Below are 27,082 nucleotides of genomic sequence, written 5' to 3'. Positions count from 1 at the left end.
GTTCATGTACACTCGCTGCCACTTCCCTCTAGAATGTTCTATGTGCAATCTTCCCATACCTGGCAACTTCAGCTTTCGGCTCAAACATCACCCTCCAGCCCCCTTATCATTCTGAAATGTGGGTTCGGGTATGTGTGTGTGGGTGTGTGTGTGGGTGTGTGATCGCTATTGACTCCACTGAGATTACCTCTAGCTGAAAACTGTCAAAAATTATTGTCTTCTTTTGCTGTTTCATTTTTTTTTTTTTTTAATCTCCTCCAGAATGTGAGCTCCATCTGGGCAGTTCTTTGCCATAGCCCCGTGCATGGCATGGGGCCCGGCTCTGGGCTTGGCTCAAGAGGCATCGCCATGGACACACATCGGACCAGGTAAATGAGCAACGGAACAGTGTTAAGAAAGCTCTGAGGTGACTCACAAGAAACTCCCGTTTTTCTTCCCTGGTCTAAGAATTTCTCCCCGCAGTCCAAGAAGACAGGAGGGTTGTGAGGTCAATAGGGAAGATTACTCAAAAGGGAACCTGGCCATCTCAGGGTGCAAAAGAGAAACACCAGAACACTAGAGGGGAAATTCCCTTCTGGACAGGTACTCAGCCTTTTTTTTTTTTTAATGTTTGTTTATTTTTGAGACAGAGAGAGACAGAGCACAAGCAGGGGAGGGGCAGAGAGAGGGGGAGACACGGAATCCGAAGCAGACTCCAGGCTCCCAGCTGTCAGCACAGAGCCCGACGCGGGGCTCCAACCCACAGACCGTGAGATCATGACCTGAGCCCAAGTCCAACGCTTAACCAACTGAGCCACCCAGGCACCCCTCAGCCATTCTTGTTTCTTGCCTGAAGAGTGCATTTCTCCAAAAGTAGGGGATTAAGTAAGGATTTATATGCCAAACAGGATGGGGCCATGCAGCTAAACACAATTACTGAGAAACCAGAGGGGGGAAACTCAGGAGGTTTTCACAAGCCACCTACTTCCCAACTCTGCATTCTTCTCAAGGAGAGACAGTCTCAGAATCATTTAGCGTTAAAAAGGAGGGATGACTTTCTCCAGGGAAAACATGCTCCCCACTGGGAGACCCCCCAGTGTGATGACCATTTAACCAAATTTTTTTAGTCCAGATTCTTTGCCCTTTTTCTCATCAGACCCTTTTAAGTCTGAGGATCTCTTTTCAACGCCTCCCTTAATCCTCGCCAGGATGCACCAATTCTGTCCCTGCAATCGGATGCCAGGGCCCGCGGGGAGCACTTCCCTTAGTGAAGGCAGCAGTATGGGCCTGGCTGGCTCATCTTCCCTCCATCCCACTCCTGGGCGGGATTCAAGAGAAACTAAATCTGCTCTGTCTGGTCTCCATCTTCGTTCTCTCCGGCCTCTCAAAGCGTCAGCATCTCAACAGCCTGGAGAGGAGTCTAGATTTTAAAGAAAACATATTTGTCAAGCAATCCCCACCAATTACTAGGGTGTCCGGTCCCAACTCAAGGAACAGCAACCTGGCTTGAAAGACAGTCCCCGGACTGCCGAGTGGGGAGATGGGGGGTTATTGAAGCCGGTTAAAGAGGTTAAGGACAAACCCACATCAACCTTATTAGGAAGGGGGCTCTAGCCACAGCTGATGTAATTAATTACCCAGTGACCCAGATGGGGAGGAATCGCCAGGACATCAGTCTAGGGGTGGCTACAGCCATGGCTGGGCCAGTGGTAGCCCACTGAAGGACCATAGGGTGAATTCGATCCGCTCACAGCTGGCTGATACTTTTACAACTTTAGTCATCAGTATTTTTAAATTGGGTGAAACCACATCTAGAATAAATCCAGATGACTATCTTCTCTTAAAACAAAACAAGGGGCGCCTGGGTGGCTTAGTCAGTTTAGAATCTGACTTTGGCTCAGGTCATGATCTCATGGTTCCTGGGTTTGAGTCCTGCATCGGACTGCACGGACAGCTCAGAGCCTGGAGCCTGCTTCGAATTCTGTGTCTCCCTCCCATTCTGCACCCTCCCTGCTTGTGCGAGCTTGAGCACAGGCATTCCCTCTCTCTCTTTCTCTCTCTCTCGTAGAAGAATCAACGTTTAAAAAAAAAAAAGCAAACAAACAAAAACAGTATCTGGCCACACAGGGTCCCCGTTTCCACATGAAACAATCCTCCAGGCTGACCCCCCCCCCCACACACACACACACATCTTAGGATGGAACACAAGATTCCCCATATACCAAGGTCTCCATTATTCCTTAATTGTCAAGATAATTAAATCTAACCTTGAAAGTCTCTTCAAGGCAGAGTAGAGCAGCAAAAGGCAAGAAGGCAAATACTGGGGTTAGAGAGAAAGGGTGCCTTGCTGGGCCAGCCAAGCTCTAGACCGTTCAACCCCGTCATGGTACCGTCTTGGCATTCCGTCAAGCAGGAATTGCCACCCCAAAATACGTCTCTTTGGCACAAGGATTAACTCAGGCTGGTTATTTTCAAGAAACTGCAAACTGGAGAGCAGCTCTGAAAACCAAATCAAAATCACCCTTTTGTAAGGAGACATTTACATGTGTAAGAAAAATCTCCATCTGTAAGAACGTCTTCCTAGCCGGACCAAGAAGATGAGAATGACTAACTCTCTAGAAACTCTTATCAATGGAGAAGACAACAACTTAAATCTGCATAACGACCTGACCCTGGTTTGCTGTGCTTTTCCTGGTGACTCCCATAACGGATTCCCCGCCCCCAACCTCTTTTGTCTTTAGCTGAAGACGGTATTTAAGGTGATGGCTTTGGCCACTGTGGGGAGTTACTCTGTTTTTCTGGGTCTCTCTCATGTACACAGGAGATGTACGCATTGTTAAACTTCTCTTTGTTTTCATCCTGTTAATCTGTCCTGTATCAATTAAATTATTAGACTGGCCTAAGAATCTAGAAGAAAAAAAGAAAAGTTTTCTGCCCCTAGAATAGAAGTTTGTTTATATTTTTACAAGAGGGGTAAAGTACAAACGAAAATATACCAAACCGTTAACACTGGTTACACCTGGCTACAGATTTTTTTAGCTTTTTCTTTGTATATTTTAGCTTGTTGGAAATAAGATAGGGAAGCTGAAGAGACGCCATTTTGGAAAGGCTCCACCTCTGCTGTGTCTCTGCCAGCCCCCCTTTCCTCACGTTCCGTATTTCACCACATCTGAGTAAACCCAAGAAGCTATGTTCCCACTCCAGGGGGAGTCATTCTGAGTTTCGTCCTAGGCCCCCACACACCTCATACCATCTAAGATGAACCGAGCTCGAGGACGTTGGCTTCCAACAAATCTTGGTTGACACGGGCATCCCTACCCCTGCCTCCAGTGGCTTCTGGAACACCGCCTATGGTTCACCTGACCCTCTGGTGGACTCCTACCCTGGATTCCTGAAGGAACATGTACCTTGGACCCCTTTCCAATGCAAACCCCTAACTCGCCTCTCCTTTTCTGAGTCTCCCGGATACACCGCCTGCTATGCTCTATCAGTCATGCTATTCAGTTAATTCTGCTCTTGCTTCCTCCTGGCCCGTGTTTGATCTCTATCCTGCAGAAAGCCAAGAACTCTCCTGGCCCGTCCTGCGGGACCCTCTCCGGGTCCTGGAATGGCCTATGTCTCAGGGAGGCAGTGCCTTTATCGTTTGAAAGGAAAATCCAATAATCCATTTTCTTCCCTTAATTAGTCTGTAATCCTTGGAAGAGATTCTTTTTTCTAAAAACACTTATTGAGCAGCTACTCTAAATCGCTAGCACCAGGTTGGTCAGAGTTGAGAGGGAGACCTGGTGCCCATATCCGTCTACTGACGCACAAGTCAGTGAATTCTACGATGCAGGGTTGATTTGGGAGGCTGGGGAGAGGGTGGCCCAGCATATCCTACGGTATTTGTCCCCACCCAGTATTCCAAGATGCCAAAGGGCCTGGCAAAAAGGCAGTTCAGTGGAGCGCGATTAAGAAATGCCCACCGGAGGGGCGCCTGGGTGGCGCAGTCGGTTAAGCGTCCGACTTCAGCCAGGTCACGATCTCGCGGTCCGTGAGTTCGAGCCCCGCGTCAGGCTCTGGGCTGATGGCTCGGAGCCTGGAGCCTGTTTCCGATTCTGTGTCTCCCTCTCTCTCTGCCCCTCCCCCGTTCACGCTCTGTCTCTCTCTGTCCCAAAAATAAATAAACGTTGAAAAAAAAAATAAATTAAAATAAATTAAAAAAAAAAAATGCCCACCGGAGGGGCACCTCGGCTCAGTCGGTTACGCATCCTACTTCGGCTCAGATCAGGATCTCTTGGTTCGTGAGTTCGACCTGCGTGAATTCCTGGCTGTCAGGGCAGAGTCCACTTCAGATCCTAGGTCTCCTTGTCTCTCTGCCCCTCCCCCGCTCCTAAGGTGCAGGTGGTCTCTCTCAAACATTACCAAAAAAAAAAAAGAATGCTAACCTGAGAACACAGGGAGCCGGCCATGCTCTCTCTTTTCAAAAAATGGGAGGCCCCCAGGAGGTTTGATCAAGCAAAACTTCAGTTCTGATGTAACTGTTTATTCAGCATATTCTGGGCTGCGCCAATCCCTGACTGGGTTACTTTCACCAACAGCATCCAGCACGGCACCCGCCAATGTATGAAAGCTACACAGCAGCCCTGTCCAATAGAACTTTCTATAACGACAGCAATCGCCTCGGCTACACGTGGCTACCAGGCAACTGAAATGTGGCCAGTGCAACTATAGTTTTAATTAACGTAAATTTAAAGAGCCACATATAGCAAACAGCATAGCTGTAAGGAACTCTGTATTAAACAGACAAGAGAGCCGGTGTGGAGTCAGCAGAACACCTCAGAATCTTCCACCCATCCGTATTTGAGGAATTTGCCAGGTGTCTTCAAGGCGTAATGCCTGATGCCTAGAAATAGGTGCATGGCCTTGTCTTTGGTTCCTCCCTTAGCCTGGCTTGGTAATTCTCAAGCCTTCAGTATGTATAAGAATGCCTGACGAGAGCTGATTACTGTACTTTCATGGACAAATTTAAGGGACTTTCCAGGGTGATTTTGACGTTGGAAGCTAAAGGGCTCCAATGAAGGAGGAACAGAGTGAGGAGGGCTTTAGCTTAGTCTGGAAGGATCTGTAAAGGTGTGCCTCAGCCATGAGCAGGAGAGGAACTAGCATATCCCAAGACAGACACTGGGGCTGGAAGGCTGTATAGGGCAACAGGCAGGTTCCGCAGGGACGCTGACCAGAGCCTGGAAAGGACAGGGAGGGAGTAGGGCCTTGAATCTCTGCTCAAGACTGTGGTCTTAAGGAGCCCTTGGAAACTTAAAGCAGGAGAGCAAGACAATCGGACTTGTGTTTTGGAAAGGGCCCTCCAGAAGTGGTATTAATACATCGGGAAGGAAAGAAATCAGAGGGAAGGGGGGCATTTCAAAGAGTGCTGTATCCCTGGGGGGAAAGAAAGACAGGCCACCAATCGTTTCAGGGAGAGCAGACATCTGAGCTTGGGTAATTATTTCCAGGCACGGATTATGCTGGAAACAAAGCCACCCTCTCTAGCTGAAAGGCTGTTTTTACTTCGTTCTCCAGGATAAAAGTTCTATCCATCTGATAGACAAAGTCAAGCCATTCACTCATTCGTTCAAAATAAATATTTATTGCACAGCAACCAGCACAGGCACACTGGTAATAAGATAGGCAGAGGGCACAGCAGGATCAACAAAAACAAAAGGCAGGACCCACCCTTGTTTGGAACCTTAGACTCAGGGGGGTTGGGAGGTTAGGAGAGAGGAGAGGGGAGGATCTCCCAGGTCTGAGCAAAGACCCCGTGGCTCTGGAATCTAGAAAGTAGGTATGTCCCAAGTAAGACAGGAAAGGGGAACACAGGGAAAAGCTGAAAGGGTAGGCAGGGGGTAACACATGCGGATTTTAGGATTGTGATCTTCATCCGAAACTATGGAGAAAGCACTTTATAGTAGGTTAAAAGAGAACAGGAAAAGAGTTTAAAGTAGGAAGTGGTAGTCAGAAGGGATGTTCCTTTCCGAAAGATTGGGGGGGGGGGGGGCGGGACAGAGACAGTGGGACCAGTTAAGAGACCTACAGAATGGTATTTAGATATAATATTGTAAGAAAATGACACCAAAAAAGGCAAAAGGACAGAAGAATTAGAATAAGTCCCCTATCTCTGGCCTAGCCAACTGGCAGAATACTAGCTTATCGGACAGGGTAGAGAAGCAGGTGTTTTGCTGGGGTGGAGCGGGGAGGGCAGGAGAGCAGGTTGAGATGGGACCTGCTGAGTTTGAGACACCCATGAACAACAGGTAGGGAGGTCAGGTAGGCAGCTGGCCCTCTCCGCCTCATGACTCAGGAAAAATCTAGGTTGGAAATAAAAAATGCGTGAGTCACAAAGCTACGGATGTGGGCGAGATCACTCAGGGAAAGAACATGCTGGGAGAGAGGACAGGGCCAAGCTTTCCACAACGCCAACATTTAATGGCTGCAGAGAAGCAAGGGTGCCAGGGAAACAGGAGGAGAACGAGGACAGCGGTGACGAAAAGAAAAAAAAAAAAGCCAAGGAAGAGATGTTTCCAGGAGAAGAATGAACAGCAATGGCCCACACACCTCTGTCAGATCAAGGTAAATGAGTCCCGAAAACCTCCACCAGAAAAAGCAACGTGGAGTCTGCAGGAAGCTCGGTGACAAAAGTGACAAATGGGCAGGTGAGGAAACCAAGACACAAATAAAGACGCTTCTCCTAAGAAACCTGGCGTGGAAGAAGAGGCCAAGAAACAGGAAGAACTACTAAGAGAAAACATGCAGGCATGGGAGAGACTTTAACGTGTTGAGAAGTCGACGCATCCATCAAAAGGTTAAACAGAAGTGCCCTAGGACCGCGGAACCCCACGCCTACCTGTGTCTATAACCAAGAGACATGAAAACATACACCCACACAAAAACTCACACAAAATCGGCACGTCGGCATCATGCAGGGGAGCCAAAACATAGAAACAAGTCAAATGTCTACTAACGGATGAGCGGATGATAAAAATGTGGTATATCCACGATACAGCATTATTCGGCCATAAAAAGGAACGTAGTGCTAATCTAGGCTACCATGTGGCTGGGTCTTGAAAGCATTAGTCTAAGGAAAAGAAGTCAGACCCAACAGGTCGTATGCTATTATGATTTCGTTTAGATGAAAACAACCCAAGTAAGTAAATCCACAAGGATAGAAGGTAGATTTGTGGTTATCAGGACTGGGGTAAGGAACAATGGGGAGTGATTACTAATGGGGGGGGGGGGTTCTTATTGGGACGAGGAAAATGTTAAAAATCGATTGCACCACACTCTAAACGTATGAAAAACCACTGAAGTGTCTACCTTAAGATGGAGAATTGTACACTATGTGAATTATAGCTCAATAAAGTTTTTGTTTTTGTTCTTGTTTTTAAAGGTCTGTGAAATGCCAGGTTTCCAGGTTCCCAGGAAAGCTGGAGGTGGGTAGAAGGAACTTGGGGTGGAGGTTTGGAGGGCCCTGTAATATTGCACTCAACTCCCACTGTGAGACGTGGGCTTTCCAAACTTGCTCTCCCCCAGCCCCGAAGGTCGATGGTGAAGAACCAACCACCAAGGGAGCAAACCTATTTGAAAGTTCAGGAGGAAAAAAAAAAAAAAAAAGCCAGGATCTCTAAAAGGCCTCAGACCTGGAAAGAGAGTTCTACAGGCATCTGGAGAAAGAAAAGGAGACAGTTCTTTTTCAAAGTTGAAAACAGTCTATCTTGGATCACAGTCTTATAGAATAACAAGAGTCACATAAACATAAAGCATGGGTCAGGTTTAAAACGGGGCAAAAAAACCCACCTGGGTGGCTCAGTCGGTTAAGCACTGACTTCGGCTCAAGTCATGATCTCACAGTTTGTGAGTCTGAGCCCCATGTCAGGCTCTATGTTGACAGCTCTGAGCCTGGAGCCTGCTTCACATTCTGTGTCTCCCTCTCTCCCTGTCCCTTCCCCTGCTCATGCTCTGTCTCTCTCTCCCTCTCTCTCTCAAAAATAAATAAACGTTTAAAAAAAAAAAAAATTCAAAATGCCCCCCCCCAAAAAGGGGGGGGGCCAACACAAAGTTTTCCACAAGTGAACCACAAAAACTAAATTGCACAGACGGGGAGACAGGATCCCATGAACAGATGCATGGAGGATGCTCCGCTGGCCGAGAGAAGGTAGATTTCTCATTTGGAAAGTCATTATCCAACATCTTCAGAGTTCTGGGACGTTTTAAACCTTCTTGGGAGAGGAACAATCTGGTAGTTATCTACCTCACAAATAAATGTCTTCCGCTGCAGGCTATCCAAGAGCCAGAATAGAGTTAAAAATACTGATGCTCTTTTTTTTTTTTTTTTTTTTTTTCAAAAGAAAATTCTCAGCATTTTCTGCATCCTACTGTGATTTAAGAATGTTTTTGGTTATATTTTCTCAAAGAGTTTCCTTGGGGAAAAAAAAAATGACAGAAGGTCTCTATCTCATTGCCATCCTCATAAACAATCCCTTTGTGAAACAGTCTTAATTTACATACAACAGTGAGAACCAGGATCCTGTACTAATTCAGGTCCAGGGCTGGTTAGCAAATTGCTATAATTGTCTATTCTCTAACATCCTGTCTCAGAAAACATATCCCTAACCCAGGCAAATCTCACCAAGAATGATACTGTCAAGATTTTAATATCTCGGGCTTCCGCTGAATCTGTGCACGGTTTCCAAGCGGCTCTTTCGCTTGTGCGGGTGACATTACACAGACATTTTTAAAAATGATTTCAGCTCCGGCAGCCTGGCACCCGCACACCACAAGCACACCACAATCGTTACCGCAGAATGCACACAATGGCAGAACAAGAGGCGAAGCGGCCCGAACAGGGGAGCCTTTGTATGGAGACGTGAACTCACGGAGACCATCATCTTTCAGACTTCAGATCCCTGGCCTCGGAGGGGTTTGCTCTGAGTCATACACAGTGTGGCCAAAATCCTGCAAGGAGCTGTGCTGTGACCAGTCTCGTGCAGAGAATGCAAACTGACAAGCCACTCCTGACCCAGAGATGTGTTGTTGGGTTCGTGCGTGGTCTTTGAGAAACCGGCCTGCACAGACCACATTTCAAAGTCAGGCATTCTTACAGGGGGGTGGAAAAATCCTGGCAACACTGTTGAGCCAATATTCCTGCTGGTCAGCAGTCAGAGGGATGCATCCTCCCATATTACTGAAGGCACTCTCCTGTTCAAAGGCCCTGGCACCCCTAGGTGCAGCCAGCTAATCTCACTCATCTACCTACAGACATCTGACCTGGCATCCTTGGGATAGAGCTCACGGCTATGGACACAGGTTTAAACTCAAAGATCAAACCCGACCCCGGTTCTCCACTTGGCGACTCCATGAATCCCGCGGCCCCTCAGTTTCCTTCACTGTAAAATGGGAGTAACAGAACAACACAGCATGATGAGAAAAGTCAAATGAAAATGAAGTAATTTGCATAGAATACCAGGCACCTAATGAGTACTCAGAAAACACGAAACAGGTAAACACACCTGGTATCTAGATGGTACTTCCAATCTCTCGGCAGATCATTATCCTCGGACACAAATGTCAACCTGACATCCTGAAAGCTCGAAAGCTTGGTCTCCGGAGAACTAGAACACTCCGGTAAATGCCAAGGCTGGGGTAATGGCAATGACTGGCTTGGGAATTACTCAGTTAATAAACGAGTACGTGTCATGGGTGTACAAAGTGAAATTTAGTTAGAGAATCTGAAGAGTCATATGGACTAGATGTCGGGACAGAATTAAAGAACCAGGAGCCAATTATTGGAGTTTCCAAGTTTCCCAAGCAGGGCCTGCTCTCCACCTGCAAGTGGGAAATAATGGTGTCGTTTCTCAAGATGCCCAAGTGGCCATATCAGCTCCTGAGGAATTATCTCCTCGCTGGTGGGGGCAGGTGGTGGGTTCAGGGGTCCAGACACCAGCGCTTCCCTGGCCAAAGGGCAGATACAGGACACAAGATGAGCGACTCTCCCAGAGGACTCTGCCCTCTGTTGACCCTGAGGAGACTGTGAACTGGCTCTGTCCCCAGAACAGCCCCGGACCTCCAGCCTTCCCATCAACCCCATGAGCCAAGTGACCCCCTTCCAGCCCATCCTTTTCCTGCTCCAACCCACTAGAACCGACTTCCGCGGCTCACAACCAAAAAAGCCCAACCGAGTGACCGACCGAGTGATGTCGTTTGGGGACTGAAGCACTGAATTTCCCAAACCACAAGAAAAGCAGGCTGGAGAACTAAGTACATGTCCGATGGATCCAAATCGATGGATCCAAATCATCCCACCGTGGACTGAGAGATAATTAGGAGTGAAAGGAGAGAGAGACAAGCCTTTGTCCCAGTCAGCCCTTTCAAGCACGCCATTTTGACCACACTGACCTCAGCTCTCAGAATCTGAGCCGGACATCTGGGTGGCTCAGTCTATTGGGTGTCCAAGGCCTCTCGATTTCAGTTCAAGTCATGATCTCATGGTTTGTGGGATCGAGCCCCATACTGGGCTCTGTGTTGACAGTGTGGAGCCTGCTAGGGATTCTCTCCCTCTCCCTCTCTCTCTCTGCCCCTCGTCCACTCGCTCACGAGCTCTCTCAAAATAAATATATAAACATGAAAAAAAGAAAGAAAAAGAACCTGAGCAACCCAGTAGTGTAACTTCAGGCCTCTGTGAATGCAACTTATTCACCTGACCCAAGGCTCTAGACACAAGAGCAGCCAGTCACCTGGCCACCCAACCCTGGAAGACAGGAGCTCGGTTCCACACAAAGAAAGCCATCCAAGGCAGTCCCTGGGAGGGCAGAAAGGTCTCCCTCAAAACAAGGTGACCCCTTCCATTCCCGCTCACGGTTTCCTCACCACAGCAAGGGCCCCAAAGGCCCTGGGGAAATCAGGCCAAACTGGCTGCAGACGAGCTTTCTTCAAATGTCATAGAGGCCCAGAGGATGGCAACCCTATCCCAAGCCTGCCTGTCAGGAAGCCTACAATTCCTCACAGTCTGGGCTTGGTTTCCCCATCTGTCTCCACACCCCCTTCCCCAGAGGTTCTAACTGGGGGAAGTCATAGAACGTGGTAAGTAGGGCTTTCACCTGACAGGCTTATCAATCCAAGCTCATCCCTCTTCCTGCTGGATGTAATCCTGGCTAACATTTCTGAGCACGTGCCATGCCCCAGTTCTGAGCGCCCTGTCTGCGTGAGCAAATTTAATCCTTCACCACGACTCTCTGGCTTTACCCTCCCCGTGGATAAGAGGAGACTGAGCCACAAAGAATAACCCAGCTAGGCAGGGGGCAGGCCAGAGTGTGAACCCAGGGAGTGTGGCTCCAGAAGAGGTTTTTTTAAACCTCTAAGCCACCCTTCCCAGCTTCTCAAACGGAAGGGGTGGTTGAGCATAGCGGTCTAGGACCTGGGGAGAGAAGGAGACTACATTTCAGCAGAGAAGACCATCAATAAACAAATAAATAAGGGGGCACCTTGATGGCTCAGTCGGTTAAGCGTCCAACTTCGGCTCAGGCCATGATCTCACGGTTCGTGGGTTCAGGCCCTGCATAGAGCTCACTACTGCCAGCACAGAGCCCACTTTGGGTCCTCTGTTCCCCTGTCTCTCTGCCCCTCCCCTGCTCACACTCGATCTCTCTCTCAAAAATAGATAAACATTAAAAAAAAAAAAGTACAAGGTCATGAACAAGGATTATGAAAAAACTCTGGAATGAGCTTGAGGAACCTTCTGGAACACCACAAATGATCAAGTCTCTGGATCTGGGTTGTGGTCCCACAAGTGTTTAAGTTCACCAAGCTGTACATCAATGATAAGATTTAAAATGGACCAGAAAATAGTAACCAAATGGCAGATGGTGAGAGACAGCTTTCTCAGTACGGGAGTGAAAAAGTTATAGACAAGAGGGGAGAAGTCTGGAATGATCCACGTGGCCATGGATCACAATTTGAGACAAGCGTACAAACTCATGTTTAGTTTAACATAGACACAGTGGGAAATCTTCATAGATGTGTGTATACATACGGGTCAGCATACACGGTCTCCTTGCTCTGTCGGCCGAGAGGACCAAAAAAAGACAAGAAAAGACATCTCCATAGCAACAAGCACACTGAGGACCCAGAGCTTGGTTTCCAATGCTACTCTCCAATAAAAGGAACCAGAGTGCCCTGGGGAAATGGCTAACTCTAGGGACGAGGCGGAAAATATACAAGATGAGCCTAGCGCATCTTGTAGTGGCCAAAAGTAATTAAGGGTTCAGTCAATCAAACAAACCCCACTGATGTCAAAGGGACACAGGCATCACCTGAAAGACTGCTCAATGGCCAAAGCTGGAACTTTTTCTTTTTTTTTTTGAAGATTTTATTTCTAAATAATCTCTACACCCACGGTGGGGCTTGAACTCACAACCCCGAGATCAAGAGTTGCACACTCCACCAACTGCACCAGCCAGACACCTCCTAAAGCTAGAACATCTTGATCAACAAAATAACTAAGAAGTATCGGACTACAACCCAAGGTTTAAAATAAACGAGTCCACGGACGTCTGGGTGGCTCAGTCCATTAAGCGTCCCACTCTGGATTTCGGCTGAGGTCATGATCTCGTTATTTGTGAGATCAAGTCCCAAGTCCCAGTGCAGAACCTACTTGGGATTCTCACTCTCCCTCTCTCTGCCTGCACCACCACCCCCGCCCCCGCTTGTGCTCCCTCTCGTTCTCCACCTATTTCTCAAAAATAAATAAATTTTAGGGGCCCCTGGGTGGCTCATTTGGTTAAGCGTCCGACTCTTGATTTCGGCTCAGGTCACGATCCCACGGTTGATGAGTTCGAGCCCCACACTGGGCTCTGCACTGCCACTGCGGAACCTGCCTGGGATTCTGTCTCTCCCTCTCTGGCCCTCCCCGACTCACTCTCACATTCTCTCTCTCCCTCTCTCTCAAGATAAATAAACTTTTAGAAAAAATAATAAATAAGGAAATATTTTTTAAATAGCAATAATAATTGAGTCCGTGCTGTGATAAATGACTGAATAACAAAAAACTGGGAAGTAACAAATAACTCTCATACAGAATTCCAAATAATTTGTGTACATGCTCTGGCCTCAAGGAGGTAGAGTATACTCACCACCCACTAGGTGTGGGTGGGCTTCATGATTTCATTAATAAAGAGTATAGCACAAGAGGGTGGTGAGCTAACAAACCTGACCTCAGCCAGGTGGTCAAGATCAACGCCACCAGCCATAAACCACATCGGTAACATGTACCCTTGATGTGATGTGATGAAAATAGTACTTCACTCTGTGGTCCTCCTCCCCCAAAGCTTGCAATCCCAGCCCACCAGAGTCTAGTTATAGGGGAAACATCAGATAAATCCCAGTCGAGGGGCAGTCCACAAAATACCTGAGCAGTACTCCTCAAAACTATCAAGGTCATCAAAAACAAGGAAAGTCTGAGAAACTGGGACAGCCAAGAGGAGACCAGGAGCCACGGTAACTACACATAACCCGGTTTACTGGGTGGGATCTCAGAACAGGAAAGCGACGTCCGCAGAAAAACCAAGGGAAGCCAAAGTACAAACTTACAGATTCGTTACCTGTGCCAAATGCACCATGCTAACGTATGATGTTAATAACGGGGAAAAGCTATCTGGGTGCCTGTGCAGGCATGCGTGTGGGGGGTAGGAGGGGTGACACGGGAACACTTGTCGCCGTCTTCCCAACTTTCCGGAAATCTAAAACTGCTCTAAAATTAGACACCACTTTTAAAAATATAACAGAAAATGATGGAATGGCTCCTCTGAACTGGATAAACCCCGAAGGCCTCCGGGAAAGGACGTCTGAGATCCATCTGAGAGGTGAGAAATAGCCAGCAAGACCCAGAGTAGCATGTTCCCAGCGAAGGACACGGGACACACGGGGCCCCAAGAGGGACCGGAGGGGAAGGAGGCAGGGCTGCTCAAACAGAGTCAGGGAGAGAAACGGTAGAGGGGAACAGAAGGTCACAGGATTCAAGAAGGCGGGTGGCCTGACCCAGGTAGGTAGGTCATGGCGACCTCCGACTGGAGCCTGGGGGCACTGGGAGGTCAGTGGAAGGACCTGTTTTCTAAGAGCGCCCCAGCTGCTGCAGGGACAGGGCCAGAGTGGGGCAATGAGAGCAAGGGACAGTGGTCACCCCAGAGTGACCACTTCAGGCGCCACAGCCATTGGAGACGCAACCTGGTGAAGATGTGGGAGCCCCCAGGAGGTCTGTAAAGAAGGTAAGGGGTGGGGAGGCCTGAGCAAAGTGAGCCTCCCACCCAGGCTGACGACCCCCAAGTCTGACGTTTTTGGAAAAGTCTCCACAACGAGGCTATGGGATATTCCAGGCGCGGAGTGTCCAGGGAGAAAGAGCCTCCTTGGTGGCAGAGCCTCGCCTCGGTTCGACCACATCCTACATTTGCTCCCTGTGAGATGCTGTCATTCAGAGCCTCAGTGTCCTCATCTGCAAAGTGGGAACAACACTTCCCACCTCCTAAGGGGACTGGAAGAAAGCTCAACAAGAAAAGACTCCTGGTACAAACTGTCAGTGAGCATTATTTCTACAAGAAATGCCCAAGGTGGAAGGAATCTCAGAATCTTATCCAACATCCCATTTTAAAGATAAGAATGTGGGGGTGCCTGGGTAGCTCAGTCGGTTAAGCATCCGACTTTGGCTCAGGTCATGATCTCACGGTTCATGAGTTCAAGCCCCACGTCGGGCTCTGTGCTCACAGCTCAGAGCCTGGAGCCTGCTTAGGATTCTGCGTCTCTCTCTCTCTCTCTCTCTCTCTCTCTCTCTCTCTCTCTCTGCCCCTCCCCCACTCATGCTCTGTCTCTCTCTCTCTCTAAAATAAACATAAAAAATTGTTTTTAATAAATAAATAAAGATAAGAACGTGGAGGCACAAAGAATGAAAACTGTGCAGGCGAAGAGCTTAGTGAGGACAAAGTCACCCCCCACCCTGACCCACCCCACCCCCCCACCCCCCCACCCTACCCGGACCCATTCTCTGGGCTTTCTCCACACGTTCCATTCTGACCACAAGGGAACTGGGAGAGGCTCCCTCATCAACAATCGTCTCAAAACACCTCTTCAGGAAAGTTCTGAAAACTTGCTCAAAACTCCCCCACAGTTCTCCATACCATTATAGGTGCTGCTAGCCCAGGACAGGGATGGCAGGGGGTGAGGGGGTTGATGAAGGGCCCCGCAGACTAGGCCCAACCTCCCGAAATCCTGGGTCTGCTCCAACCCCCAGGCACACTCAAGCAGCCTGGCCCCACCATCCCCACCCCTGAACCATGCTGGGCCCCCCCATCCGTCAGGCATAGCCCCAACAACGGCCAGCTTCCACTTCCAGAGTCACTATCTGACCCTCATTTTGCCCAAAATGACAGAGGTATCTTATAAAAATAAGCTTTGATTTTCAGGTGCCTCTAGGGAGCCACTTCCTCTTATGCTCCCTAGCTGGAGTCTAGAAAGATCTAGAATCTTCCTGGCAGTCTGCAATAACCTCTCCAGCCTTTCTCACCTCCCCTATAACCCTCAGCTCAGAGCAGACATTCAATGACTTGTTGAAGGAATAACACCACCTTGGTACAACCATTAAGTTTGTAGATTAGCATTTTCATCAATCAAAGATGTGGAAAACATCGCAGTAGCTCATTCGTAAAAACACCCTGAAGGCAAAAGTGAATAACTACTTTCTTCTGGGAAGCCCTGTACAATCTCACACAGGCCAAATGAAAAGCACCAATCTCACAATTAGAAGATTTTGAAGAGTCTAATGCAGGGCTCTGAATTAAAACATAAACCCAAGGTTGCTCTAATTTGCTAAATTTTGTCCTAAATGCAAAGGTTGGCCCCAGCATTCCAGAAAGTCCTACATTTCCTCTGTATCTCTAACCAAGACCACCGTTTTTCAATGAAGTGGGCCAACTCTGTTTCACTTCTGGGATTCCAAAGAGGCCTGTTATTCAATCAGAACAAACCCAGCAGCAGCTGGATACTCCCATTGCTTCTAGAACATGCTTTATTTAAATTCTGAATTCCTGAAAGTCACCCTGCAGAGAGGAGCCAGCCCCTCCCCCTCAGTCATGACACACACAAAAAATTTACTGTTGGGACAGGTCGGTTTACCTATACAGACACACAAGGGAAAGGGAATCAAAGGGAGGGGAATTCTCCACCAATTAGGTCCATCCATCAAAGGTTCCTCCTCTCAAAATCAGAGGAGTGTTACAGCCTCGGATCCGAAAGCCACACTTCGCTGCACGACAACAACTAGAAAAAGAAATTCCAATTTCCTCCTCTGCTCTGGAATAGATAATACAAGATTTTTACTCACCTTTGGAGCGAGTAGAGATATCCATGCCCTCTACCACCTCCTGTTCTGTTTTTATTTCCTCTTCAGCCAAGCTGAAACAGAGCAAATTAGGTTCACGTTTAGGTAGACTGAGAACTTGCCCCATGGGGGCGGCTATTTAGAAGTTCTAACAACAAACCCACATTTAAGCCAATCCCCCATCCTTATGCAGGGCTGGGGGGGGGGGAGTGGGGGGGGGGAAGAAACCCACGTTGGATTTCAAACAAAAGTGTTAAGACTCCTAAAGGGGTTTTTCAAACCACTAGGTTGTTCTTTTTTTAAGTCAAATTACTATTCCAGTTGTCATGCTGTTGGGGGGATGCAAAAAAAAAAAAAAAAAAAAAGCATTTTTTTTTTTTTAGACACACAATTACAATCTGCCCCTGAGGGCCAATGAGAACCCAGCCAACAAGTAAACAAGTTTCTTGTTGTTAACACTGGGTTCAGGTTAGAGGTGGTTCACAGGGTACCCTGAGTTCTGATCTCTGAATTCTGCAAGGCAGGGAGCATTACACAGACCTCTCGGCTAAATCTTAGGATTTCTCGATGAGGCAGGAACGTGAAAAAAATATATAGGTGAAATTGCAAAGTGAAAAAATATGCCCAGGTTAGAAGCAAAAGGCCTGGTCTCAAAACATTCATTCAAACCACTAGCACTGGTCCCAGGAATTAGGCTTGGGGTACCCACACTCCCATCCCCTGGATGTTTCCTCTCAGTAGCAGGCATGGCTCAGAGAAAGCATTCAGCACTCTTGAGCTGTGACTAATTATCCCCCACCACAAAAGTGGAATGAGGAAGGATTATTTAAAAGACAGGCTGAGTTGGGGGTTGGGGGGGAGCAGTCCCCTTGGCTGGGAAGGTCTACCAGACTCTTCTCTCACTCTCTCGGCTGGAACTCCTGTTGAACAGAGTGCAGACCATTTCATGTGTTCCGGAACCACACACACACACACACACACACACACACACACACACACACACACACACACCTCTCCCAGGCAAGCCAGTAGAGTTCTGCTTTAGTAGGTGCAAAATGTTTGACGTGCTGGAACTTCCCAAGCACTCAGGGTGACCATGAAGTGATAAGAATCCGAGCAAGTGCTTTAGCTGCAATCCCATCAGTCTGTGGTTCACCATGAAGAAATGGGTGCATCGCCAATTGACATGGCTGGAATTTTCCATTTGGAAGACTCAAAGCCAGGACTGGAGGGGAAGGCTGAGTGAGAAGAGGAAGAATCAGAATGTCCCTTCTGTGTTCTGTGGCCTGAGACTGTGACGGGACAAAAGGGAAGTCCAAAATGGCCTGGAACCTCAGAATCAACAGAAATGGATTTAGGAGAGGGCCATGTCTGATAAGGGAAGAGGGTTCAGGATAAGAACCAGACAGAAAGGAAGAAATTATGGCCCAGAATAAAATTAGAAGAACTTGCACACCTCAAACTTAACTAGTCCCAGCAGAGAGAATAAAGAGAGGTAGTTTAAAATTGGTTGGAATATTAACACACTTTGCTCACTGATACGGAACCCTATTAACAATTTCACTTATAGCATCTGCAGAGAAAGCCCGCGACACAAATTCACCAAAGAAACAACGGACATGTTGTCACAAACGGTTTCCATCAAAAACAGACTCTTCAATGTAAACACTTCACTAACATGCAATATTCCAGGGTGATTTGTGGAAGGTGATTTCAGCACGTTTACTTTTTTACTCCCAACTTCAGAGACGGACATTCTCAACAGGGAGGAAACACAGACACTCTGCCTGCAACCACACACATATTGTCCAAATGGATACTGCTGACATTTTCTTGCTTGGGGTGCCTGGAAATACATTTGCGTAAAACACCCAGAGCAGCTCTCAGAGATGATCTGAGTTGAGCTGATCAACCCAAAGAGAACAAACAGCAACCTTGATCTTTCTAGCAACTAGAATCTGTTTCCCTCTCTAGCATGAAGTCTGTGAAATCCTAAACTTACTGCCACTGATCCCCTATTTTGAGTGACAGAGAAAACACTCAGCTGGGATCCAACCAAAACGTACAGTGAGAAAACGATTATGCAGAATAGAGCCCCCAAAACCCACTTGAAGGATTTCTGCGGTGATGAAAACATTCAAAGGTGTATTGATCATGGAGGAGGGACTGCATTCAAGAGAACAATTATTTGGCCTCCTACAGCCCAGAGGCGCAGAGTACTTCAGGCAGGGATGCTGCTGAGAAGCTAGGAAAATGCAAACTAGTTATGTGGTGGCTATTTGCTGCTGCAGAAGGGGGGGGGGGGGGGGGGCAGTGAAGTTGTTTTATCTTGATCTTTCCAAGTATTACCAGTGGGCACCATAATCACCCCACTTTACCAGTAGCACCACCAGCTTCAGCCAAGGATTTTAAGCATGATTTCAGAAAACCCATCTTTTTCGCAGATCGGCAAGCCACCCTTTCAAAGGGAGCCCGTGCACGTACTTGCACGCACACAGACATACAATAACTTGCATTTGACTAAAGGAAATTGCAGTGTCTATGCGTTAAAAGGGAAAAAACTTCATTTACAAGAGCAAAGACCAGAATGCAAAATGAGTCATTTTGAATAGCCACATCTAAAGGGACTTCCTTTTTTCTACACCACTGATCTCAGTTTTCTTGGTTGTTGTTCTGTTTTGTTTTGTTATTTTATTTTATTTTTTTTTGGTTTAGTGTTAAGCACCAGTATGTTGTTAGGGGGAAAATTATGAATATTACATCAAAAGCTCTGTACCTGTCTGAATGCCCCCCACAGACCGTGGTCAATTTAGGTTAAAAACTGTTCAGTCATTTGGAGGAGAAAAAAAAAAAGTCAAATACTAATTGTTAAAAAGAAAAGCCAGCTGCACCCGGAGAAAAGACTTTGAACTCTTGTCATTAACACATGAAAGTCTTAAAAAATATACAGCATCTTTCCTATCTGCTAGCTTCCAGCAACCCCGATTATTTAAATCAAAAACAATGGAACAACAAGTCCTTGTTTAAAACTGACATTACTTTTTTTTTTTTTTTAAGGTCCACTGAGGAGGCAGGGGGCCAGCTAAAGAAAAGGGTAAAAAATTAGCTGAAAACCCAAACTATAGCCTTTCACCCCAACAGGAAAATACACCATCAACTAGTTGTATAGGACATATATGTTCCCACCGTTACCACCTCTTTCGCTCACATTTACCCTAAGTCACTTGCCTGTGGATTTCACAAACTGATACATTTCAGGCAATTAAAGAAGAAACAGCAGCAGCTTCTGCAAATACAACCAAGACTTTCCCATCCGGTCCCAGAAAGAATAAAAGATTTCTCCCCCAGTGCCCGAGCAAGAAAACCTCGGCTGACTTCTTAACCTGCATGCACTGGAAAAGAGGAATTAAAAAGTTGAATATGAAGCGCTGAACCTCCAGGATGTTTTAAGCCTTCTGATTATTAATTCTGAGGACTCAAGGCTGGTCCGTAATTCCCAGGAATGCCATCCCCTCCACACTTCCAAAAGAGAGAAAGAAAAAAAGCAAACATCTAGTTTTGACAGGAAAAAAAAAAAAAAAAAAGCCTGGATACACAATGCCCAGATCTTTCTTTTCCCCAAGTGCCCCTACTATTTGACTTTTTAACCAAGAATATCTAACCCATCTAGAATATATAACCAGCATGCACAAGACTCTGGTTCTACAGATGGGGATCATCGCACAGCAATTCAAGAATCATGCATCATTCGGAAGGGCTTTTCCTTTAGGTTTTTACTTTCATTCAAAATCCCAAACTGGTCCAGGCTGTAAGAAAAATGTAATCCCCAAGACACAACATCTTCCTCTTCTAGATCACAAAATGTGAACATCAAAATAAGAAAACCATGCTTCCCTAAATCTGCAATTAATTTTTTTTAAATGGGGGGGGGAGGGAATGGTTAGCAGAGCAGCTTTATTTATATAAGCACTCACCTAAAACAGGCAGAGTCATCGGTAGCTAAGCTATTTATGCAGGATTCTTAAAATGGCGTCTTGCAACACTGCCTCATTCCTGTATTGAAGCTAAAATGGTAGCAGTTTGTTCAATAGCTGTAGCTCCTGTTTAAGCAGCCCTGCTAGTTTCAAAGCCACCTTCCTAAATATCTGAACTAGGAAAAGCTCAACCAAAGGACACCAACAACCCAACGTTTAGAAGCTTAAAAAAAAAATCTGCAATGACAGGGGGAGTTTGTGAAGTCACAGGTTCCTAAGGAAAACCCTTTCCTTTTAGAGCCTGAGCCTCCAAACATGAGGCTCTGAGGTGAGGCCCCCTGGCCCTCAAATTAGGTGGGTGGGAGGTTACCGTCAACTGCCGACAGACAGGTGTCCGTACAAATGCAAAGATGCTAAAAGGGAGCAAGCTGGGGAGGGGGGGAGGAAGCCCATTCCCCCTTCTGGATCCATCACAAACCAGCTTTGCATCCCTACCAAAAAGGAGCTAGGTAAAATGAAAGTGTTTCAAGGACAGCAGTCACCTGAAAAGCCAAGCCAAAGGGCCACACCCCTGTCTGAGGCCAAGGTAAAATAAAAAGGCTGTTTAATAAGCCTGAAAACGGCCACCAAATCCCCAGCCAGTCCTAAGACAGTTAACCTCCAGGAAAGACAATCTGAGTCTGCAGAGCAAAACGACAAACAGTGCCCTTAGCCAATGCACGGGATACTCACACATCGGATTTTTGTCCACCCCCAACAGAGCCCTGAAAATTAACAATGGGTTTTGCAAAACCCGCTTTCAGAGGCCGAACGAACAGCCTCATAGTGGATAATGTAAATTTACTGTTGCAGGTCTGAGAATTGGCCTCGAAACTCTGGTGCTGAGTGGGGAGTTTCAAGGTGACTGCTTTGTAGCTCCAGGGGAGAAAGGAGGGCATGGTGCCCAAGGCTGTGCCGGGGCAAGGACGGGTGGTTGGCTCCTCGCCGGCCGGTAGGTAGGTAATCTTGATGAGGAGGGACAGCCTAGCGGCGACGCTTAGCTGCGTGCTGACATGGCTCCCGCCTGCTTGTTTATCTGTAAGGAGAGTGGGGAGTGGGGGGAAGGGCAGCCCAGCCTCAGCGACCCAGCCAAGGGTGAATCCTCACTTGTTCCGCGTTTAAGAACCAGGAGAGAGAGGACTTCGACACGGATGCCCTTTCTAAACCTCTGCTGCGGGGTGGCGAAGACACTTGTGCACGTTATCTTTCTTTTCAGGGTCAACCAGACAGAGGCAAAGCCAGACCTAGGGCCTCTCGGCTGACAAATGTTGCCTCTGCCACAGGAGAGGAGGAGAAAAGAAGGCCAAAGAAACAAAGAGATCACACATTTTGAAGTGGTTGGACTTTTTAAAAACCTACCTTTGCCTCCAGGGTTTTCTGGGTTACTGTCATCCTGGCTTTTTAAAAAGGGACCCCGTCTCCCCCCCCCCCCCCCATTTAAGACCTGAAGAAGTTTCCCCACTGTTCTCCCAGGGAAAGAAAAGGGGGGAATGTTTTGTTTAAAAGAAAAGGGGTTACAAGAAAGAAAGAAGGAAAGAAAGAAAAAGCCATTGTTTTCATCCCTAATTTATAATCCAAGAGGCCCCATTGTTTCTTTCTTTCTGACTCAAATCTTTGGGCTGTTAATTATAAAAGTAACCGGACTCCGCTCCAACAGGCTAACTATGTTCTTGCGCAGCCATTAGAAAAACTCTGTAGAAAGTTTACTGAGTGATTATATATAATTAATTCCTAGTTACAGACGGAACACTGACCATTTTCTGGAGCTAATAAAAGCACTCGCTCCCCCTCCCCCACGTGAATGCCACTTAATTTCCCAAAGCAGAAAGTGAATCCATCCTGGAGGGTCTTGAAGGAAAAAAAGGAGAGAGAGAGAGAGAGAGAGAGAGAGAGAGAGAGAGAAGAATCAGCTCCAGTGTGTCCGTGTTTGTTCCTCGCAGCTGTGCGTCCTCTTTGGGGACTGAGGAGGCAGAAGGAAAAAGGAAAACAACCCAAGTTCCACACCTCCCTCTGAAATTTATAACCGTGGCAGAAAGATCACTCTACCTTGATGTGAAAAAGAACAAGGGAGGGGGAGGGAATGCCCCAGGAATGGAATGTAGGAGACTCTTCAGCTTGGCGGATCAGCTTCTCCTAAAAGGAACAAAGATGGTGGAAACTTCCAGAAGGCCCGTTCTCAGTCTGGCCACTCCAATTGTCAATCTGTAACCTTCCCTCCAAGTCAATTGGTTCGAAGCTGCAGAGAGGAGCCCCATTGCCAGCACTGCTGTCCCTACCTAGTCCTGCTGCAATGCAGACATTTCTTTTTTTCCCCCTTAGTGAAGCTGGAAAATAGGCTACTTTGGAAACAATTAACTTTTCACAGACTCATGCTTGGTGGTGGCCACAGCACCAGAGGAAAGTGGCCAGCCTGGTCCAGGGCCGGGAACCTGCTGGGGCTGCACATTTGCAAACAGACCTTGGAGCTTTTAGAGGATGAATGCCTTGCCCTTAGGTTTTCTTCCAGTCCAACAAACACACCATTATGCAAACGTCGAAGGCACCAAACCAGGAGTCTTGTGATTAGATATTACTTCTAGGGAGGCCACAAGAACCTCAATATGTAATTTCCATTTACAGCCAGAAGATAAGAACAAAGAAAATAGCTAAGTGTCTGGACTTATTTGTGCGGGGTGGTAGCACACTATTCAGTTTTATGTGCATAACATCATTAACTGCCTGCACTTCTTAACTCTAAAAAGCTGGCCTTACACAGCCTTTCCTTAACTTAGAAATTGGTACATTTCTCGTTATTAAATGAGCCCTTTTCCAACTGATGCTACAAGGTGGGCGGGTGGCTGGACGCTGAACTGAAAGGAAAAAAAAAAAAAAGATCACGGACTCCATAAAGTTGGGTGTCACACAACAATTGAATATATTTCCAGCATTTACAGTCATGCTAGACTGGTCTTCAGGCTGGGAAATCTGTGTACTGAACTTCGGGGTAAATTCTGAAGCTAACGCTAAACAGTCCACTTTTTTCACTCTTAAGTTCCAGCTGCAGCATTAAGAGATCAGGGGAAGTGTAAGAAGTGAGAAATAAATCCTAAGTAAAAGCGAGCAAGCATACAGATGTGTGGGGTCAGGCTGGGGAAAAGGCCAAATCTGTTGTGCAGTGTGGGTAGTCCTGAATCAAACCAAGTTTGGTGGTGGGTGGGATTTTACGCTACAAGTAAGTCTCCTAAAACATTAATACTGCCACCCCCACCCCCATCCCCACCCCCACCCCAGGCTGCTGCCTCACCAAGGTTTAACGCTCTGTGCCTCTAAGAAGAAGCACTTTTTGTTACATCTCACAAGCAGATCACCTACCCAGAGTTCTAGCTAATATCCAAACAATCCCAATTAAAGGTCTCCTCCCAAGTCACAATGAACTGAACATTTCTCCCCTGTCTGAGGGTAAACAGGAAGTGTGATCTCCAATCCTAGCAGCAGGTTATCAGGAAAAACAGTGGAATTCAAACAGTCACCTAAAATCAAGACACCATTAAAAAGCCCTTCTTTGGTTCCTGCTAATGAAAAGCCCCCCAACTGCTGTAGGCAAGACCCTCTGTCACAAACAGACCCCAAACGTCCGCCAAACTCTTTATACATGGTCACAGAGGAAATGGATTTGCTTTACTTACCCAACAAATGTTCAAGCAACCGTCTCATTTTTCCACAGTTAAGAAGAGAGAACAGGCTGGCAGATTTGGGACTTGATCAAAAAGGAAAATTTTTTTTTTTTAAACAGTTACATGGGATTATTAAACACACGCACACACACCAACAACACAACCCAACAACTGAATATGGAATGCTGTCATGAGCCACAGACATGATTTTGTTTCCTCTGCACTCCATCACAGAGGAGGACAGAGGATGATACAATGTAAGAGAGGGAGAGGAAAATGAAAACAAGGATAAAAGATACATGAGTTCATTGAAAATCATGCAAGAGTAGAAAGCTAAGGGATTCGAAACGAGTCCTCACAGATTTATTGCAGGATGTTGTCCAACCTCCCTCCCCCTCTACACACACCCCCCCCCCATCCCCATCCCTACTCCAAAAACTTCCTCCAAAGCCTAGAAAACACTTTCAGAAACATTTGCTGGCTGTAGGCTGGCTTGCAGAAGAACACTCTGTATCAACAGAAGTCAGGAAAAAAGGCTGAACAATGTAGTTTCAAGTGAGGAAACCCTGTAGGGAGGGAAAAGACCATGTAGAGACTCACTCCCACCCACCTAGGCCCCAGGAGCTAGGAGCTCTCCTTAGCACTGCTCTGCTCAGGGCTTGGTTCTTTTTAAAACACACGTCCTCTCTTGTCAGAACTTACTCGAGCCTTCCCAGAACCTCTTTGGAGAGGTAAACTTGCCTGCTGTGCTGTCTGCCATGAGCTCTCCTTAGAGAGGAGCCTGCTTCTTACCTTCCATTTTCTTCCCCCAGCAGGCATGTGACACAAGAGAAGACAATAGTGCAGGGGGGGGGGGGGGGGACTGCTCAGAGAGAGGGAGAGAGAGAGAGAGGAGAGGAGGAAAAGAAAAAAAAAAAAAAAAGGGAAGAAGAAAAAAAAAAAAAAGCTTCTTTTTTGGCATTCCAGGATCTAGCTTCAAACTATTCCAGAAACACCATGTCCTGGTGGAAGAAAAGGTGTGCCAGGCCTTTGCCAGTTTGCAAAATCAAGCTATGGCTAATGGCTACTTAGCCATGTGACCCAAGAAAGCAAAAAAATTCTCTCTAAACAGTTCCAAGTTAACCTAAGTGCTGTGGGGGTGAGTGTGGCACGGCCAGCCACAGAGAAATCACACTGCTCGCCCACAATTCGGATGTCTCAGAGGGAGGGGGAGAAAAGATGGTTAAAAAGTCCAGCTTACCTCTGTGGATGCATTGTTAACACTGTGTAATGTCAATACTTATAAAACATGGAGGACAGGCTCCTAGTTCTCACAGAAAAAGGGTTTGGCACTTCGGCTTGATGATCTGGCCGCCTAATAAAAGCTCATCCCCGATTGGCTGCCCCGGCAAATCGGAGTGTAAGGCCGCCCGGGATTGGCTGAAACACTTCCTGAGCGATTATCTTTGTGAGGCTCTGGTGAGCCAAGAGCCATCCTGTGCATAGAAAAAGACAGGCTAAGCTAGGCCTTTTGCAGCAAGAAAAACTTGGGAAAGGGGCCCCCAGACGCACTTCTCCCACACCCTGGCTGGGTTTCCCGGCACGGGCAAACCAGTGCAGCCAGCCTGACCTGCTCCAGCAAAGCCTGAGGCCCGGATGCCACGGGGAAGGGAGTTTTTGGGGTGAGCTGAAAGGGCTCACCCTCACCTGCCCCCGCAGAAGCGGCTCTCGGCTGGGAGGGAGCCTGGCCCTTTTCTAGAACAGTCCAGCAGGATGGTTTTCCTACCCCCCGCCCCGCGGGGGAAGGGGGGTGGGAAGCAAAGCCGAGGAGTGGGGAGCCCCAGGAAAGCAGCCAAGGGGGCACGCAAGCAAGAGGGGTTGGAGGAAGGCCTCTGAGGAGCTGAGGGGGAAAGAGGACAGGCGAGCCCCCCACCCCACCCCCAAGAAATCGCTGAAGGGCAGCCCTGGCTCCTGGGGGGGGGGGACAGGGGATCGGGGCTGCTGAGCAGAGGAGGGGAACAGAATGGTCAGGTTTGCATAGTCATTGTCAAAACGCCTCCTGGAAAAGCAGGCCAGAGAGCCGGCCATTCCAGGGCCGAGAATCTAACTTCTCGCCCCCCTCGGCCAGGACTCAAAGGAAAACCAAAATGGGCTCCTGCCTCCCTGCCAGGATGCCAACGGGCCCCCCTGTCCGTCCTTACCCTAAGAAAAGCCAAATGCGCTCCTAGCAGGCCACATGCCTAGATCTACAAACTTCCCTTCCCCTCCCGGCCCCCTCCCCCACCACTGAGGCCTGCTAAACCTGTCAGTTAAACAAAAATCTGACTTCCGTATTAGTCTGCAATGCCTTCAGCTTCCTGCCTATTAACCCTCTCTCGGACTCTGGGCCTGGCTGGGAAAAACTAGGCCCTGAGATCGCAGAAAAGGCCTGTGGAAAAATACCAGCTGCGGCTCTCCCGGCAGATGCAGAAAGAGAGAGAGAGAGAGAGAGAGAGAGGAGGGTGAGCCGCTGTCTCTCGCCTTTGCTTCCCAAGGAGGCGTGTACCTTCTGAATCCAGGGCACAGGCAGTGCCTCTCGGTCTGAGAAGCCATTTAAATCCAGAGGGAGAAAGAAAGATGTCAAGCCCAGCGAGGGAACAAGAACCCCCATTATGAGCCAGGCCTACACCCACAGCTTAGCCCTTCCTGCCACAATCATTCCTGTATGTATGTTCTTGGGGAACTGGGCCCTCGGTGGGCAGACAAATCCCATGAGCTTTATAAGGATTCTTGCTTAAATTTATTTCCACAGAGAACGGCTTCTTTTCGTCCCCTAAGGCAGATGGAACAGCTATTTCACACACAGCCCTACTCTTGGCAGTCCCCCACCCCCATCTCTGGCACTGTTCCCCAGTAAAATATTAACTAGTTTTTCGGAGCTACTTATAATTCCATCCATTTCAGTAGTATTAGGAGGTCTTTTGCCTGTTTCCTCCCGAAGGCTGCCTTTGTAGTTGGTCTGTACCCCGAGAAAGAAAAGGCAAATGCAAAACGCTTGGTTGCAGCTTTTTTTTTTTCTTTCCCTC

General features: G+C 47.5%; 1 protein-coding gene across 31 annotated transcripts in view; it reads right to left on the bottom strand.

The window, feature by feature from the left end:
* The window catches only part of ZMYND8 (zinc finger MYND-type containing 8), a 123,986-nt gene extending 97,689 nt beyond the window's left edge, over nucleotides 1-26,297 (bottom strand). For 5 of the 31 annotated variants that reach the window (XM_043553763.1, XM_043553761.1, XM_043553767.1 and 2 more), the window contains exons 1-3: nucleotides 26,219-26,268; nucleotides 25,279-25,513; nucleotides 16,376-16,446 (exon numbers count right to left, since the gene is read on the bottom strand). In XM_043553763.1, the coding sequence (XP_043409698.1) occupies nucleotides 16,376-16,446; nucleotides 25,279-25,292 (85 nt within the window). In that variant the 5' untranslated portion in view covers nucleotides 25,293-25,513; nucleotides 26,219-26,268. The other 26 variants (XM_043553746.1, XM_043553745.1, XM_043553748.1 and 23 more) reach the window with 16 other exon arrangements.
* Nucleotides 26,298-27,082: the final 785 nt, after the last annotated feature.

This window comes from Prionailurus bengalensis, chromosome A3 (assembly GCF_016509475.1).
Source record: "Prionailurus bengalensis isolate Pbe53 chromosome A3, Fcat_Pben_1.1_paternal_pri, whole genome shotgun sequence".
NCBI lineage: Eukaryota > Metazoa > Chordata > Mammalia > Carnivora > Felidae > Prionailurus > Prionailurus bengalensis.
The sequence above is the reverse complement of the archived record's forward strand: the minus strand, read 5'-3'. Positions and strand labels throughout refer to the sequence as shown.